General features: G+C 41.9%; 1 protein-coding gene and 1 pseudogene across 1 annotated transcript; both read left to right on the top strand.

Moving 5' to 3' along the window:
* The first annotated feature begins 2,530 nt into the window (after nucleotides 1-2,530).
* LOC146622992 (cortexin domain-containing 1 protein pseudogene) lies at nucleotides 2,531-2,716 on the top strand (annotated as a pseudogene).
* Nucleotides 2,717-4,911: 2,195 nt separating this feature from the next.
* Nucleotides 4,912-17,845, top strand: setdb1b (SET domain bifurcated histone lysine methyltransferase 1b). The gene is made up of 25 exons (XM_085365591.1): nucleotides 4,912-4,955; nucleotides 6,531-6,734; nucleotides 6,850-7,013; nucleotides 7,107-7,150; nucleotides 7,712-7,838; nucleotides 7,922-8,089; nucleotides 8,182-8,383; nucleotides 8,468-8,541; nucleotides 8,645-8,835; nucleotides 9,646-9,775; nucleotides 9,862-10,048; nucleotides 11,392-11,505; nucleotides 11,605-11,908; nucleotides 12,007-12,268; nucleotides 13,224-13,314; nucleotides 13,422-13,538; nucleotides 13,679-13,848; nucleotides 13,933-14,157; nucleotides 14,246-14,416; nucleotides 15,451-15,581; nucleotides 15,752-15,771; nucleotides 15,904-16,022; nucleotides 16,197-16,447; nucleotides 16,547-16,635; nucleotides 17,639-17,845. The coding sequence occupies exons 1-25, from the start codon at nucleotides 4,939-4,941 to the stop codon at nucleotides 17,754-17,756; spliced, it is 3,690 nt and encodes a 1,229-aa protein (XP_085221717.1). The 5' UTR covers nucleotides 4,912-4,938; the 3' UTR covers nucleotides 17,757-17,845.
* Nucleotides 17,846-18,234: the final 389 nt, after the last annotated feature.

The raw sequence follows: 18,234 nt of genomic DNA, 5'->3' as shown, positions 1-18,234 counted from the left end.
TCTTCTGTGGAACCAGCTCCCAGTTTGGATTTGGGAGACAGCGTCTACTTTTAAGATCAGGCTTAAAACGTTACTTTTTGATAAAGCATATAGTTGGGACTAGATCAGGTAGTACTTCTTCTTCGCTCACCTCATTCTTCAACCACTGTGTTTATACATCAGTCTGCATTTAGTTATCATTAATCTCATGCTGTCATCCACAGCATGTCTTTATGTTGTCTTCCTTCCCTCACCTGAAACTGGTCAAGGCAGATGGCCGCCCCTCCCTGAGCCTGGTTCTGCTGGATGTTTCTTCCTGTTAAAAGGGAGTTTTTCCTTCCCACTTTCACCAAGTGCATGCTCATCTGATGGTGGGGATCGTCTCTGTTTTCTCTGTATTACTGTAGGGTCTTTAACTTACAATATAACATGCCTTGAGGTAACTGTTATTGTGATTTGGTGCTATATAAATAAAACTGAACTGAATTAAAGTGCTTAGAGTGGTCAGTAACACTACAAAAGCACTAAGTAAATCTAAGTTAGTGTTATCACTGTATTACACTAACTTCCTTGAGTGTGTTCTTGATTAGATCATATAAAGTGTTTTTTCTTATCTACGGAAATCATTCTGTCGTCGTGTACTTCAGTTGCCTGCTGTGTCTTTCGGGCCTTTTGGTGTTGCTGAGCTGGTCAGTACATTCCTTCTTTTTAACCAGATGATGCTGATTTGGCCACTCCTAAAGTTTTTGCTGTCTCTCAGGTAGGTTTATTTGGGGTTTTCAGCCTCTTGTTATCCTTCATTTGCACCCACATCTAGTAGTGTCTGTAGCTCAGAAGGTCATTTATTAGTCGGCCTGAGGTTGGTTGGTGGTTCAATCCAGGTGTGCATGCCAAAGTATTCCTGAGCAAGATACTGAAACCCAACTTGCGGTACAATGGGTGCATTGGAGTGTGCTTGTTAGCTAGAAATCACCTACTTAGGTAGGGGAAAAAGTGCTTTTATGAATAGGTGAATGAGGCATGTTGTATAAAACACTTGCTCAAGTGCTTGAGTAGAAAGGTGCCATATAAGAACCATTTTCCATTTCTTTAAACCTCATATTGAGGGTTATTGTAAAAAGCAACCAAATGCAAGATCATCACTTTGATCTTTCTATCTGCTTCATTTGTCATGGAAACAGGCCTCACCTGATCATGAAACTGTGTATCAGTCAGTTATCCAATTACTTTTGAGCCTCTGAAAATGGGGGATTGTGTATAAAAAGGACTGTAATTCCAAAATATTTAATGTAATGCTATTTCATTTGTTGATGTCTGCAAGTACATCACTTGATTTAAAATGTACCGTGATGCTGCACAGAGGCAAAAGTACTATGTGACTGTCCAAATAATCCCGGGGGTTACTGTATTTCCACAGTTTATGGCATTGGTCTATTCACACAGCAGTCCCTGTTGTAGTTACATCCATCCTTGCTTGAGCTTCCTTTAAACAATTTTGTGTTCGTATTTGCAGGAAAAACAAAAACCACGTTTGCCCGGATTGTATCCCGTTTCTTTCGCCTTTCTGTTTATGAGTGAAGACTGAGATATCTGCAGGTATCTCCTGGGATCAGTTTCCACCTTCGTCCTTCCCTCCTCTCTTTCACAGGCTGGGGGTGAAAACGGATGGTAGCAATGCTACAACTCTTCTAAGAGAGGTTTACTGTGTCACCTCTTCAGTCTTTGGGTTGCACTTGAGTGACAGCATGTGCTGTAAATCTTGTTTTTCCAGTATCGTTTCAACAAATTCACCTCCTCATCAGACTTTTTAGTTGGATTCGCTGCTATTTACGTAGAGTCACTTTACTCGTTGTGTGTTTGTGTGTCTGTTAGTGGCATCAGAATACAAGCAATCTGCATTTTTTTTTGGTCAGGATCAAATTCCAAACCCTCTCAAGTGGATTGCCACTAAGGCATCATATCCTCTTTCTCCTCCTCAACCCTTTTTTCCCTCCCTTTTCTTGACCATCTTGACCATCTTGTGCTCTCATCTTTCTGCCTCTTTCAGGCCATAAAGTGGCCCAAACGTCATGCTGCTGTGCAGGGGCACGTGGCACAGCAGATTGGAGGATTTCAATCTGCTCACTTCACTTGAGCAAGATTAAAAGAAAACAAAACAAAACTGTGTACAGCCACAATTTCTTCCTTGTTGTCATCTATCTACACCTTGCGCTGAGAACTGAGATCCTACGCGGGTGTAATCTCCTGTAAAGGCCTCATGTCCTAAAGAGATGCCTGGGTGTCCTAATCTCAGGAACGGCCTGATTGTTACCAAACTCCTTATTAACTATGCATAGAGGACACGGTAGCCAAATGGAGCTCCGTGTGTCCATCAGTAAATCTTATCTTCGGGACGAGGACGTTAGGTGTCAGCGCAGAGAGGAAAATCAGCCAAGACAGAAGAAAAGTTGGATGATACGTGACGAACTGAAGGAGGCACTTTTATCGAAGCCAACAGATGAGAAGAGAACTGTGAAGCAGATAAACTTTGGATTTATTTGGATATTTCAACATGGACCCTCCAGCCCTCCCTGTGGCCAGGCTGGATGTGGATGTAGATCTCGGGTTTGCCCTCTTCTTCTTCTTCCTCCTCTGCTTTTTCTTGTTGGTGACCATCATCCGCTGTGCTCAGATGGTGCTGGACCCTTACAGCGCAATCTCTGAAACGACATACCAGGAGGAGGAAACGGAGGAGTGATGGAGACCAGAGACCAGTTCAAGCTGTACAGATGGGATAACAGAAATAAAATCCTACATGCCACAGAATATTTTCAGGCATTTTTTGTGAATGAGTGAGGGGGCTGAGCGGTTTGAGACCCTCTTTGAACTTTTATAAAGCTTCTACCCTACGGCAGCAGGATAGACTTATGCCAACAGCATCTGCACCTTCTAATCATGTAAGCGTCCATCTAAAATGTAGAACATGTTTCATAATGTGATTTGTTGAAACATGCATTAGTGCCCCACATGTTTCTGTAAATATCTCATAGCTTTTTAATGCTAGGACAAATTATGAGGGGGAAAAACAGTTCAATAAGTCTCGGGTGATTCTTAAGAATGAAGTGGAATCTGTTCATTGTACCAGAAAGTACACTGTGAAAAGCTGCTTAATTGCAACAAAAGCAAATCCCCTCCCTTCCACGATAATAGAGCGCAGATGTTCTCAATGCAAAACAGATGTTCAGTTCATTCCCCAAATTCTGCCACACGATGTTTTTGAGCTGTTTGCGCAAACTCTCGTGCAAACGACTTATTATTGAAGAAATTGTGGAAGTAAGTTAGCTTGTAGCAGGTGTCAGTAAGTCGATGATGGTGTCTATGTGGAAGAAAAACTGAAAAGCTTCTCTTTGTCCACAGTGGTTTTTATAATAAACATGATGTGAATATTCAGCTCACATAGCCTTCCGGATGTATTTCACAAACTGACTTCACAATCTGTTAAAGCCAACCTTTAAAATTCTAGGTTTTTAATATTTTTCACAAGTTTATTGTTTTTGTTTCCTTTCGTTTAGTTTGTGTTACAGTGATGCTTTGCCGCTTCCAGCCACTCTTTCAAATACAGGAATTCACACCCAGTGATCCTGTCAGGAGAGACTAACTCATTCTAACAGTCCAAAGTTAATTATATAATTGCTTTGCACTCACCAGACACCTTATTAGGTACACCTTGCTACTACTGGGTTGGGTTGGACCCTCTTTTGTCTTCAGATCTACCTTAATTTTTCATGGCATAGATTCAACAAGGTGCTGGAAACATTACTCTAAATTTTTATCCATATTAATGTGATAGCATCGCACAGTTGCTGCTGATCCAGATTTGTTTACTGCAAATCAATGAGGCGAGTCTCCCATTTCATCACATCTCTATTGGACTGAGATCTGGTGACTATTTGAGTCATTTGAGTGCAGTGAACTCACTGTCAACTTTGTGATATGGTGTGTTATCCTGCTGGAAACAGCCATTGGAAAATTGGGTATACTGCAGTCACAAAGGAATTGGCAAGACCCAGGTAGGCTGTGGTATACAAACTATGCTCCGTTAATACTAAGGGGCACAAAGTGTGCCAAGAAAATATCCCCCACCCCATTACACCACCAGCAGCAGCCTACACTGTTGATAGAACACATGCTTTCATGTTGTGACCTTTCTTCTCCATTTGATGCTCAGTTTGAACTTCTGCATCTTGACCATATTATTGTGTGATATCTGGGTTATTTAGCAGTCTAACCAGCATACCTAATAAAGTGACCTGACGTAATTAAAACATTTCAAAGTTCCTGCATGGAAACACTCCATGAGATCGTTGTCTAAAGCAATTTCTGTGCACATTCACACAGTTAGCTGAATCACACATGCAGTGTTTGTAAAGCTTGACTGCACTTATACTAAAACGATGATGCAATTTTATTCATTAAATAAAAACGTTACAATGGCTTGATTTTTTGTTTGTTTGTTTTAGGACTTTTGGAGCAGATTTTTTTTTTATCATGATGAAAAGAAGGCCTCTGGGAGTTTTGTGGTCCTCCCCAGGAAATTTCAACTCAGTGACCCTTCATTTTCGTAGTTTCTGGTCAATTTCGTGCCCTATTCAGTATATATTCATGATGGAAATGTCTGTATTTATGTAAAGAGAAACACAAAAACCAGGCAACGATTGAAAATATAACTGTTGTCCTAAATAAATCCGTTCTTTGTTTCATATTTTTATGGGATCTTGGAGGAGGGATATCTCTCTGCGTCCCGTGTGCCGGACTGCACTTTTCTTAAACCTGGGTAACCCGTTTGGGCGGGTTTGACCCGAACGTATCAAGCGAGCTAACACCGCCTACCTCGGTTTCCTTGACAAACAAAGCATGCACTCCCCATTGTAGCTAGCCGGTAGCATTGGCTAGTTAGCCAAATATTTGCGAGCCAAGAGGATGGAAACCGTTGAAGGGTGAGTCCTGTTTCTGAGAGAAATTTTACACGTAGGCGCAGGCGTTTCTTTGACTGCAGCTTCACGGCACGCAAGTTTGTTGGTTTTTCCAGTCGCAGGCTTCACTTATTCAGCAGATGAGACATTTTCTATGCTAGGCTAACGAGCTAGCCTGCGCTCCCGTGTGTCCTGCTCTTGTGTGGCTTCTCTCAGCTCCTCTGCAACTGAATAAAACGCAAATGCAGTTTTGACGGTCAGCAGCAAGGCTAGGGTAAAACTGGAAATAATTGAAATCATTTAAGTGGATTTTTAATTCAGTGCATCTCCCTGCATGCTATCCAGTAGCAGCTTAGTGTATTCACTTATGCAGCTGCTGTATAATCATTTAAACTGGCGATTAAACATTTAACTTTAAAATAATTACATGTGCTATTACTACAAACTGCTTCTTTCTTTGCTGCTTTTATCCGAACAGTAGGTTCTAATTTGAAGTAGCATATAAACAAAGCCAGCCGTGACATGTTATAGTCGCATTTTCAACTCATGTGAGCATGCCCAGCATCAACTGCACCGTCAAATCAGTTTTAAAATTTGCTTCTCGCTGATGTTTTTAATTGTTCTGTCTTCGCCACAGAGGAACATGTAGGCTTCTGTGTGCTAAGGTGAAGCGAATGCTGCAAACATGCACTGCACAAGCATGCACACCAGCTCATATCTGCAGAAAACAGCATTTATGTTACCTGGAGTTATGAGCTTTGGCTGTGATTTCAGCTCCATTAGCTTATAGCTTACATGTGTATCCTTATCAGACACTTCCTCACAATCCAACAAACTTTCCTGGTCAGGCTGAATTGGAGCCAACACTTTACAGTAGGCAAAGTTTCTCTCAGAAGGATCTCAGGTTTCCAGGTGTCTCTTTAACTTCCTCGGTACCGTGTTGACTGTTGGAGTAGTTCCTCTTGACAGTTTGTGTGTATGTGGTTTTCTCCACACAAGAGGATGATCAGTTTCACCTCCTCACAGTGTTATTCTCTTCTGTATCAAGTTTAAGGTGTCAGTCAGGGCCTTTTGGTGTGTAGTAACACAGTGAATTTAAATTTCATTCATGACTTTCTGTGCAGTTACAGTATTACTGTTTGGTTGACACAAATTTCCCAGGCACAGCTGGACTCGCCTCAAAGAGCACCTGAGTGCTGATAGAGACGGAGGATCAGAGATGCACTGGTGGTTACTGTTTGTGTGTGTGTTGATGTGATAAATGTGGTACTTTATAGGCGTGATCATGAAAAACAGCACATTACAAACTCAGTAATGTAATAGTTACATATGGAAACTCAATTTTTGTTGCACAAGTAAATGATTAACTACACATAAGCGAATTTCCTCAGTATTTGTTATGTGTCATGTGTCTGAAAGAAAAAAAGCAACATATCAGCTGAAATATCAGAATATTCTAGTTTTTATCACCAAATATCAATGTCAGTCTTGAAAAATCCTACGTTGTGTGCGAGAGAACGTTAACGGGCAAATGTAAAGGAATCTTTGGAAGAAGGAGTAATAAATACACACCGACATGTTTCTGTGCTCCTTTCTCAGAATGGAGGTGGACGGCTGGGACTCCAGTCTGGAGGAAGAGTTGGGTGTTTCTTTGGACGAGCTGAAGAAATGGATTGAAGAAGCTGTGGAGAAGAGCGAGATTGTGCAGAAGAAAAAGACTCAGTTGTCAGAACTGAAGGAATGGGTGGAGCAGAAAGAGGAGGAGGAGGCTCGGACAGAGAAGCTTCTCCGTGATGCCAACCAGTGAGCGGGAATTAAGATATTTCTTTTATTTTCATCAAACGCTGTGTCTTTATTGGTCTACAAACGAACTCTTCTACACTTTCCGCTCACTTCTTTCCTCCCTCCTCTTCCTCAGGTCTGTACTGGAGTGTGAGAAACTGGTGAAGGCAACTTACCGAAAGAACGGCCTCGTCTACCGAGAGAGCAGCTCGGAGGACGAGGGAGGCGGAGCCATGTTGTCCTCTGAAGTCATCGAGATAGACGATGACGACGACGATGACGTTATTGCTGTTGGCTGTTGTAAGTCGGGCTGTTTAGTTATGAATATGCATGTATGTAATGGAGTGATTATGCCTAATAATTATTTGTTTTTCTTCCATCCTTCATTTTCAGTGGTTCCGCCGAAGAAGCCTCTAACTCCAGTCAAAGATCCAGTGGTGAGAGCATTGCTGTATTGATCTGTTATATCTGTCTGTTTGAGGAGAGTTGATCGGTTGAATTATTTTCATTTTGCTGATTGATAGCTCTTAGCTGGTTCAGTTTTTCCTGACATCTAACAAATGGATTGGTGGACGTGACCAATAAAGCCTCTGAGAAAAGCAAAACACTGTCTCTCTTGCTGGATTTAATCCAGATTAACCGAAACAATTTCCTTCATAGCTTGTCACTAATTTTTTATTTTTTAACTAGAAAAAGAGCTTCTAGGACAGCCTGTCTGATCTGTTATTAGGCAAGAGGTAGAGTACACCTCGGACAGGACCAGAGATTTTCCTGCATGTGAACAACTTTGGGAAAAGAAAATCACCTGGACAGTGGTTAAAAAAAAATATAGTTCCACATATTAAGTGGAGTTTTAGCCAGACTTAAAATACATTTTTGTTTATCAAACTGACAAGAAAAAAACTTTTCCTTCAATAGACATTACCAGTCGTGCTCACACGCACCATCCCCCAAAGCCCCATTTTAAGCTAAAGTGTCTTTTTTATTTCTAATGCCAGGTAAAGGAAACTTCCACAGTGCTGCAGAAAACCTCCCAGCAGGTGCAGAAATTGGTCCAAATGGTCAGCAAGCCACCACTCAGTGCGGCATTGCTCCGTTCCCCAGTACCGCCCTCAACTCAGTCAGGTAAACACACTGAAGTGCTGCTGCGTTCTTCAGGCTTTTGTTGAAATACTGATTCTAATGTGTTTTGCTCTTCTGCCCTTTAGGTAGCCACAGCTCACCACCTGCCGTGTTTATATCTCAAGCATCTCAGTCTGCAGGCCAACCAAACCCCAAAATGCCAGAAGATGAGCTCAGAATCTGGATGAGCATTCTGGGAAAGAAGCGCACCAAGACGTGGCACAAAGGCACCCTCGTTGCTATCAACCCAGTTGGTGTGTTATCATTTTCCTTTTCTGCCAGGTTCTTACTCCATGGGCTGTGTCTGCTTTGTCTTTAATGCTCCACACCCTCTGTCTGTCTTCAGGAAATGGTACATTCAAGTATAAAGTCAAGTTTGATAAAGGCAAGAGTCTGCTGTCTGGAAATCATGTGGCTTTTGACTATAACCCCACCCTGGAGAGTCTGTACGTTGGTGCTCGTGTAGTCGCCAAGTATAAGGATGGAAACCTGGTGTGGCTCTATGCTGGAATAGTAGCAGAGATGCCCAACAACAAGAACCGCATGAGGTGGGTTAGATGGTCAAAAATCTGAAGAGCTGTGGGGTGCTGATTGCCTGGGTTTCTTTATAAAGGCCTTTGCACATGTTTCAGGTTTCTGATCTTCTTTGATGATGGGTATGCTTCATATGTGACGCTGCCTGAGCTCTACCCAGTTTGCCGACCATGTAAGAGCCCTTCTCTCAAATTTTTTTGTTTATCTAAAAGAGAAAATAAGTAGCACTTACTGGAATATTTGATTTTTAAGAGTTTTTGTTCTGGTTTTTACAGTAAGGCATACTTGGGAGGACATAGAGGATGCATCATGTCGAGATTTTATCGAGGAATACATAACTGCATATCCCAGCAGGCCAATGGTTCTCCTAAAGGTTGGCCAGATAATCAAGACAGAGTGGGAGGGAACGTGGTGGAAGAGCAAAGTGGAGGAGGTGGATGGCAGCTTGGTGAAGATCCTCTTCTTGGTATGTTTGCACTATAAATAGCACTGATTTAGTCAATGATCAATCAATCTTTATTCCTGACTCGTAGTCAATGGAAACAATAAGTCACACAGCACAGAAACTAGATAAAAAAACAAATGCATCCAAATTCTCTCACATCTCACTTGCAATGACCCATCTCTGCATTAAAAAATCTATATACTTTACTACCCTACTTAATTTACCTAAGAGGATGTTTGCTTGTGCATAGTGCAAAGTCGCCTGTAAATCATACTTGCCAGAGCAATATAGGCTGGCACAGGCCTAATTCTATGATAGCGGAGAGTTTTCTCCAAAGAGCCATTTATGAGCAATATTTGGCCAAAACAAATCTGCATGGACTTGCAAAATGTAATGATGTATAAGATAAGATCAGATTAATAAAAGGGATAAATGGTTAAATCCCCCATTTAATTACTCTGCAGTGAAATATTTGAGTTTGAATTCTTCTAATTAAAACTTTGCTACTAGATAAAATGCATCAGCCTAAAACGCACACTACTTTCAATTTAATTTTGACTAAAGTTCAGCTTAGTCCGTGAGGCAGTCGGCTTCTTTTTTTCTTCAGCTGCATACGGCATTCAACCTTTCAACATGTAAACGATGATAAAAATGACATTTGCTAATAATTACAAATTAATTATTGCCATTATTGTGAATAGAGGTGTATCATGGCACGCCTCCTTATGGATTTACAAATGAAAACTACACCGTTTGAGTCCTTGATTAAAAAGTCACCAGACACCTTAGCAGCTGGGAGGCTAAACTGTCTGTGTTGCCCGCTGTTGACAGGATGATAAGAGGAGTGAGTGGATCTACAGAGGCTCCACCAGGCTGGAGCCGATGTTCAATCTGAAGATGACCACAGCCAACACCCAGGAGAAGAAGCTAGCTGGCCAGCAGAGGACAAGACCTAACATGGGTAAAAACCCAAGCGTTCACCACTCACTTGCGATTTTCTGTTTGTGCTTCTTTCTAATTTGACTTGTTCCATTTTTCTGTCTGCAGGGGCGTTGAGGAGCAAAGGCCCAGTAGTTCAGTACACCAGTGACGGGCATGTTGGAGCGTCTCCGGTCAAAGCGCCGCAGCCCTCGACCAGCCAGAGTTCACCAACAGCACAGCTTCAGCAGCGCCCACAGCCGCTGCAACCTCAACAAAGCCCTCAGCCCGCGCTTCCTCCACAGCCTCTGCCACAGTGAGTGATGCTTATAAACATGTCGGCTTTATTCGGCTCAAAAAAAGTAAAAGTTGAGGGAAATTTAGAGTTGGAGCTTCATGCCAGTTTGAATTAAAACAAGAATCTTGTAAAGTAAGTAAAACGTATAATAAGAAGCCGAGAAACTCTTAATTCATGTGAGATAACAATTCCATTTTATTAGATTTATAATATTTTACAAAGCGTTTTAATTGCTGATTGCAATGTTGCAGATTTTAATGAGGTTTTTATTTCACCAACATGATGTGACATGTTTCTAAATGAAAAGAAATGTGTGGGTGGGATTGTTACATGGTGTGACTCGCTTCCTCAGTCAGCATGGGATTAGATTTATGTATTTGTACTTGAGCTCAAAAGAGAACACAAATCTTTTTAGATTAACAGGATTATCAGCAGGTGGGCGAGGTGGTACTGTCACATCATGTCAACAAGGTTTGTGGTTTGAGCCTCCTGATTGGTCGGTGTCTTTCTGTGTGGGTTTCCTCCCAGAGATAGGGTGGAAAGAAAAACTAGAAAACAGATATAATGAACCCAAGAGAGTCCAAGATACCACCATTTAAATGACTACCATAATATAAGGATAGTAGTTATTGTTATTATTATTTTACATTATTTGAATCATTTCCTACAAAAAATAATGACCCTAATTTTATTCTCCATGGGCCAAATTTACTAAAGGGGGTAAAATGGCAAACACAATCCCCAAATTGCGCTTGTAGGTGTGGTTAGTTTTACAGATAATTTATAAAAGTTGTGCTTTTTTTGTAATTAAATTTCTCGTAAATCTGCCCTCACATCTCCATACCAAACATCATAGAGCAATCGCTGTCTGGTCAGCTATGTTCGAATACGTGTTGGGACATCATGAGTCTGGAGTTTTAAAGTGAAAGATAAAGGTTTAAAAGTTTGCAGCAAATAAATTGACCTAAAGAACAGCTGAAGGACTGATGAGCATATGCAAACTCCCAAGAATTGCTTCTCCTCCTAAAATATTGATCAGATTTTATTAAAACTTGTTAGTAAAACACATTGAATGCCTAATGAATTTTCACCTATCCAGGTCACTTTAATCGTTTTACAGCCAGTAACCTGTGAACTGTGATGGCTTAACCTAGATGGGCTAGCTGCTTATTAAGGGATGATGTTTAAAGGTTCAGATGAGTTACACAGCTCTGCCCGTGTAACTCATCTGAACCTTTAAACATCATCCCTTAAGAAGCAGCTAATATTAAGAATCAAAGTATAGAAATGCAGAGGGGTTGGATTGTTTTTTCCTTTAACTGACTATTTGTGCATTTTTCCCCCTGTTCACTGACTTGAAGGAATAAACATCAGATGGCCCGAAAGAGTACTTCTCCATTTGTTCCTGGGGTGGGCGGCACACATGCCTCTAAAGTCACGCAGTCTCTTACATCCACTAACAGCAACCTCTCAGGGTGAGTTCACCTTGTGTTCATTAAACTAGCCATGTTTTTCAGCACAGAAAGCATTAACTTCACTCTCTGTCTTTTCCCTGTTTGCCTGTCAATCCACAGCGGAAGAGCGCTGAATGCCCCAAACCCTGTGGCGCCCACGTTCACACAAACGTATCAGAGACAAATGACCCCGCTGACTACAGTCCCTGCTGCTATTCCCCACGCAGTGGCCCAGGTCCCACACCAGCCGGCGTATCGCGCCCCGACCGACCGCATCTTCTATCTGGCGCACACATGTCAGCCTGCCTGTCTGAAGCGCGTCCGGCCCGCAACAACAAGCTTGCACAGAGGGAAGAACCCGCTCCTCACACCTTTGCTGTATGACTTCAGACGCATGACGGGACGGCGCAAAGTCAACCGCAAGGTGATAAGGAACATCAACATGATTGACGACTTTCAAATGTATTTCTTTTTTTTTTGTATTTATAGGTAACCCTTACCTTTTGCATGTCCACTCCTCAGATGTCTTTCCACGTCATCTACAAGGCTCCGTGTGGACTTTGCTTGCGTAACATGGCCGAGATCCAGCAGTACCTCTTCCAGACGAACTGTGACTTTATATTCTTAGAGATGTTTTGCCTGGACCCCTACGTGCTCGTCGATCGTCCCTTCCAGCCACAAAGGCCCTTTTATTACATTCCAGACATCACGGCAGGAAAGGAGGATATTCCACTTTCCTGTGTCAATGAGATTGATAACAGCTCTGCTCCTGAAGTAACTTACAGTAAGAACAACACTGAAATCATAATAAAGGGACAGAGACTGTTTTTCTGTTGAGGGTGGGATTTTGGGTTTAAGGACAAATCTTTGTTTTAAATGGCAACTAACAGAGCATTTTCAGTGGTCTTGGAAAGTAGTAGGTGTACATATGAGATGATGACATATGAGCCAAGACACAACACCAACAAAGTCATTTTTTAACTTGGTTATAACATCAATTTTCATTCATTATGACACCCTACATTCTCATTACAGTATACTGTTAACAGGGTTACTGAAAATCTAAGTCGAGTAAAGCACAAGTTTTCACAGAATGCATAGTGTCGTATGAAAACTTAAGTATGCACTTACTGCTCCCATAGGAGGTAAGAGCGAAAAGGCTATCACTGTTCTGATGCAGATGATCCCAAGTACAGGAACAAATCTGCAACAGAATGGCTGAAAAAGAAAAACAACAAGCAGTGATGCTGTGTCGCAGTGAAATACAGGCAAACCTCAAAGAACTGAAGCAATACTGGAAACATGAGTGGGCCAAAATTCTTCCACATAGATGTCAGGGACTGATGACGTCATAGAAAAACAAGAAGCAACAAGTTATTGCTGATAAAGGTGGTTCTAGTCGCTATTGATTCATCTGTTGTGTTAAGTTTTTCACAAAAAAGTGAACCACGATGTGAAATACACTACAGGTTAACAAAAAATGAATAAATTATGCATAATATGTGGATAAAAACCCTTTAGGAAAACTTTATGATTTCTTGTGATATTATATGATGTGATGTTCACTTTTTCGACTGTGATTTTCTTTTGAAGTCAATAACTCAGCAGCTCATACTAAGACTTAATGTGAAGAGTACTGTTAATGTGAAAATTCATTTTTAAAAATGACTCCGACACCACATTAATGCAAAGTTACTTTGTAATGACAGGCTAATAGATCATGTTGTCCTCTCTTTAAGGTAAAGAGCGTATTCCTGAAGATGGCGTGTTTATCAACACCAGTGCAGACTTCCTTGTCGGCTGCGATTGCACCGACGGCTGTCAGGACAAGTTAGTGAAGCAGCTTTTTCTTTCTTTCTCTTTTTCATATTTTTCCCACTTCTAGAGCTCTGAGGATGTGTCTTTGAGTTTTAATACCTGTTATCACATAATTACAGATCCAAATGCTCCTGCCACCAGCTGACCCTTCAGGCTACAGGTTGTACACCGGGGGGACAGATCAACCCAAACGCAGGATATTCGTACAAACGATTGGAGGAGTGCCTGCCCACAGGGTGAGACACTGAACAACAATACTGAACCCTCATTCCCCTTAGTACCTCACGAGACCATAATTACTGTTGAGTTTATTGGGCCGTCTTTCTTCAGAGGCACTTATCTCTTCTTTCTTCTTGTTACCCGTTCTCTCTCTCAGGATCTATGAGTGTAATAAAAGATGCAAATGTAACGCTCAGATGTGCACCAACCGGCTGGTGCAGCACGGCCTGCAGGTCCGTCTCCAACTCTTCAAGACCCAGAACAAAGGCTGGGGAATCAGATGTCTGGATGATGTAGCTAAAGGCTCATTTGTGTGCATTTATGCTGGTGAGGCAGCGTACTTTAAATTCAGGTGATGACTTTATTGCAAGAGGACTTAATTATTTGCCTTTTTTCCTGCCGCTTCACCAGGTAAAATCCTGACAGATGACTTTGCTGACAAAGAAGGTCTTGAGATGGGTGATGAGTATTTTGCTAACCTGGACCACATAGAGAGTGTGGAGAACTTTAAGGAGGGCTATGAGAGCGAGGCTCACTGTTCAGACAGCGAGGGAAGCGGCGTGGACGTATCCAGGATAAAAATCCAGCCCTCTGCTTTAGTGTCAGCTAACCCTGTGGGGCGACCAGCTAAGAAGAGTAAGTCTAAATCCAAACACGAGAGATCAAAGCGGTGTTGAGCTTCTTATTCTCCATATAATTTCTCACATTTCTTTTTTTCTTACAGCCCAAAGCTCGAGCTCGTCAGGCGACAGCAATGAGGATGAGGACAAAGAGTCTAAGAGTGAAGATGAAAGCGACAGTTCAGATGACACGTTTGTGAAGGACAGCTACTACAGCTCCAGCTCGGTGTGGAGGAGTTACACCACACGTGGGCAGGTCAAAGGCAACAAGGAAGGTGAGCCAGCTGCATCTTTGTAGTGTAACGGGTTTCACACAAAGGACAGTTCACATTAGATAGATGAGGAGTTTGTGTATGTGTGCTTCGTTATGAAGATTTGTCAGTGACTTAATGCTTTTTATGTTTTGGGTCTTTTTTTCTTTTCTTAGAGATGGAGTAATCAACAGTGTTTTCTTATGTTATTCTTATAATGCATACACTATACTGGCAAAAGTATTCACTCTTCTGCCGCACACATGAGCTTGAGGGACGTCCAATACCTAATCTATAGGATTTAATATTTTAATGTTGGAAGTGAGGCCTTTTCGGCCTCACTTCCTGCAGTGTTTCCTCATTAATTCTGTCAGAAAGATTTCTGTGTTGTATTCCCATGGATATGACGTAAGGCTTTAATGCGGCTGCTCGGGCCATGGAAACCCGTCCATAAAGCTCTCTACGAACTGTTCTTGAGCGAACCTGAAGGCCACATGAAGTTTGGAGGTCTGTAGTGACTGACTATGGAGAAAGTTGCGGACCTCTGCGGACTAAGAATTTCAGCATTCGCTGACCCCGCTCTGTGTTGCTGTCATTCCCAATCACTTCCGCTTTGCTATAAATCCACTAACAAGCGACTGTGGAATATTTAGTTGTGAGAAAATTTCATGAGCGGACTTGTAAAGGTATCATCTTATCACAGTACCACGCTGGAATTCAGTGAGCTCAGGAGAGCGACCCACAAATATTCCGAGAAGCAGTCTGCATGCCTAGGTGTTTGATTTTACACATCTGTGGTCATGAAAGTGATTGGTGCACCTTACTTCAAAGATTTGGATGACTGTTTGAATACTTTTGGCATTATAGTGTATGTGAGTGTAGTTTTGGTTAAGTGGGAAGTGTCCCACACAGTGGGAGTTAGGGACGACCTTTGTACGGATTGTATGAAACACATTTAAGCTTTTCGGCCTCACTTCCTGCAGTGTTTCCTCATTAATTCTGTCAGAAAGATTTCTGTGTTGTATTTTTACACTTGTCTCTCTCCTCCTCGGCCTCAGGGAGTCAAGATAGTAAAGATGGAATGAGCATCTCAGCCAGAGGAACAGATGATGACAAGCCACCATCTATGCCAGAGGAGACGGGAAAAAGCAAAGTGGCTTCCTGGCTAACGAGCCAGGGGCTTAAAAAGGTTATTAAAGACAACGTAATGTTGGAAATATACAGAATACACAGAAATAAAGCTGTAGTCCTACTTTCATCTTAGTACAGGAAAAGGCTGAATGGTAAAAGGTGGCTCTTTTTCTTCATGAACATGTTGCGTGATTATTAATAACCCTTCCTTTCCTATTTTCTTCATAGGAACCTGGAGATAACAAGAGGTTTGTTTGGATTTCACACTAACATGCTTACACTGGTGTTTAGACCGTGTTTGCTTCCACACGTTTGTGCTTGAGCTCATTTTGCTGGAAAGCATTTCTGTTGAGATGACTTTCATTTTTTATCTCTTGCAGTCCAGTGAAGCCTGAAGTGGTGAAGAAGCAGGATGTGATGACTTTGTCTGACAGTGACGATGTTCAGACCATCAGCTCAGGATCCGATGACAACAAGGACAAAGAGAAAGCAACGCCAGGTAAAGAGTCGGTTGTCGGTTTCATTGTTTTAACTGGTCTTAACGCATTATCAGATGTAGCACTCTGATCTGTACAATGACAGTAAAGATTTATCTTAGCTTGAATTGCTTTTGTTTGTCATCACACTTATCGTAACTTTCCACTGGTTTTCTCTTTTCTTACATCTGGATCAGGTGTGACTAAAAAGCAGGTGGCTGTGAAATCTACTCGTGGCATCGCCCTGAAAAACAGCCACGGGATGATGGTAAAAACAGGCGTGCCTGGAGGTGGAGGGCCGGGAGGAGGTAAAGGAGGACAGCAGGGGCAGACGGGAGGAGGCGGAGACAACACTCCCACTAAAAACACCCGCCAGTTCTTTGATGGGGAAGAGTCCTGTTACATCATTGATGCCAAGTTGGAAGGAAACCTCGGACGTTATCTCAACGTATGAATCTGCTGCTGTGTGATCGTTTTATGTTACTTGAGCGCCGCTCTGATTACTTTCCTCTGACGTCGTCACCTCTGCTCTCTGTTTGTGTTACAGCACAGCTGCAGTCCGAACCTTTTCGTCCAGAATGTGTTTGTAGACACGCATGACTTGAGGTTTCCCTGGGTTGCCTTCTTTGCCAGCAAGTGAGTTTTGAAACAGAGGAAAAGATTATCCAAGATTTTCTGTACTTGAACATGCCTGCAAAACAGTAGAATTCTTGTCTTTATCCTTACAAATAAACTGACAGGAAGGTGTGTTTAAAGTTGAGTAAAGTTCAACATATGTGCCGTTTTATTTTAGGGGATTTCTCTCTTACAGGGCGAGAGGCCATCATCCATAACTATCTTGATGAGTTTTTTTTATTAATTATATTATTTAATCATGTCTAACACTGAGACTGCACTACTCTGAATGTTTGCTTTCTGTTAAACAGGCTGGAGTTTTGAGTGGAAAAACAGATGCTGTGTTGTTTTCTGTGTGAATGCAACCTTAGGGTGGCGCTGCTGTGTCATTGTTAGGCCTGCCATCGGATCATACAGGAATAGTTTTACAGTTGCGGAAAGGTGTTCCTATCAGCAATGGACTGGATTTATGCCACCTGCCTAAACAGCACTTGTGGCTCAGTGTGTGCAGGGAAAGAGAGAGGCATTAGACTGGGAACTCTGTAACAAGCAGTCGACCACTCTCACTATTAGTTTCAAGGCTAGAACGTACAATGAAGACTCATCTGGCCACTTCACCTTGCTCCCCTTTGCCCTTTGTAAGGTAAAAGGGCAGGTTGCTCTGCCCTTTTGCCCTTCAAAACAGCTTTAATTCTTCATGACAACGAGATGCTGGAGACATTCCTCAGAGATTCTGGTCCATATTGACATGATAGCATCACACAGTTTCTCTAATAGATCAATATCTGATGACTCAGAAGATCAGCAGTTTCTGAAACACTCAAACCAACACAGCTGGCAACAAGAACCGTGCCATGCTCAGTCTGAACATCAGCATGTTGTCTCAACTGTATCTACAAGCCTAAATGAATTGAGTTGCTGCCATGTGATTGGCTGATTAGACATTTGCGTTAATGAATATGTACCTAACAACATCTTAACGTTTTGTTCTTGCACTGACATCACCGTTTGTGTCGTCGTGCAGGAGGATCCGGGCCGGCACAGAGCTGACCTGGGACTATAACTACGAGGTGGGCAGCGTGGAGGGTAAGGTCCTGCTCTGCTGCTGCGGCTCCACCGAGTGCCGAGGAAGACTGCTGTGATCCACAGGGACCTCCATTACCTGTAGTTAAACTAAGGAACCCTCTCAACAATGTACCCCGAGTTTTTATTTGTTCTTTTTTTGGAGGGGTTTGAGTTGTGTGTTTTGTTTTGTTTTTTAATTCAAATTTTACATTTTATTACTACTGCCTTGATTTTATTGTTCCTCTACATCTCAATAAAATGTCCTCTCTGTGAAACTAACCAAAGGTCCTGAATTGAAACAAACCCTTCACAATAAAATAACTGTATTATGACCTTTTGTTCGTTTTTAATAATGTATTGATATTTTATTTAATCGAGCTTTAACATTTGTGTGCCTATTTCTCTTTAAATGTTACTTCAAGCGCTCAGAGTGACCAGCAAATCATACAAGTGTTGTCATTTCTCACAGCAGCACTGACCAACCACCTGTCTCAGAAGAATAAACAAACAACATTCATATCTCACAGTGGAGAGAATCAGCTCTGATGTAGATCG

This window comes from Diplotaxodon limnothrissa, linkage group LG11 (genome assembly GCF_057381915.1).
Source record: "Diplotaxodon limnothrissa isolate DT_005_m linkage group LG11, D_limnothrissa_male_GT1.1, whole genome shotgun sequence".
NCBI lineage: Eukaryota > Metazoa > Chordata > Actinopteri > Cichliformes > Cichlidae > Diplotaxodon > Diplotaxodon limnothrissa.
This window is presented reverse-complemented; position numbering and strand designations above follow the sequence as displayed.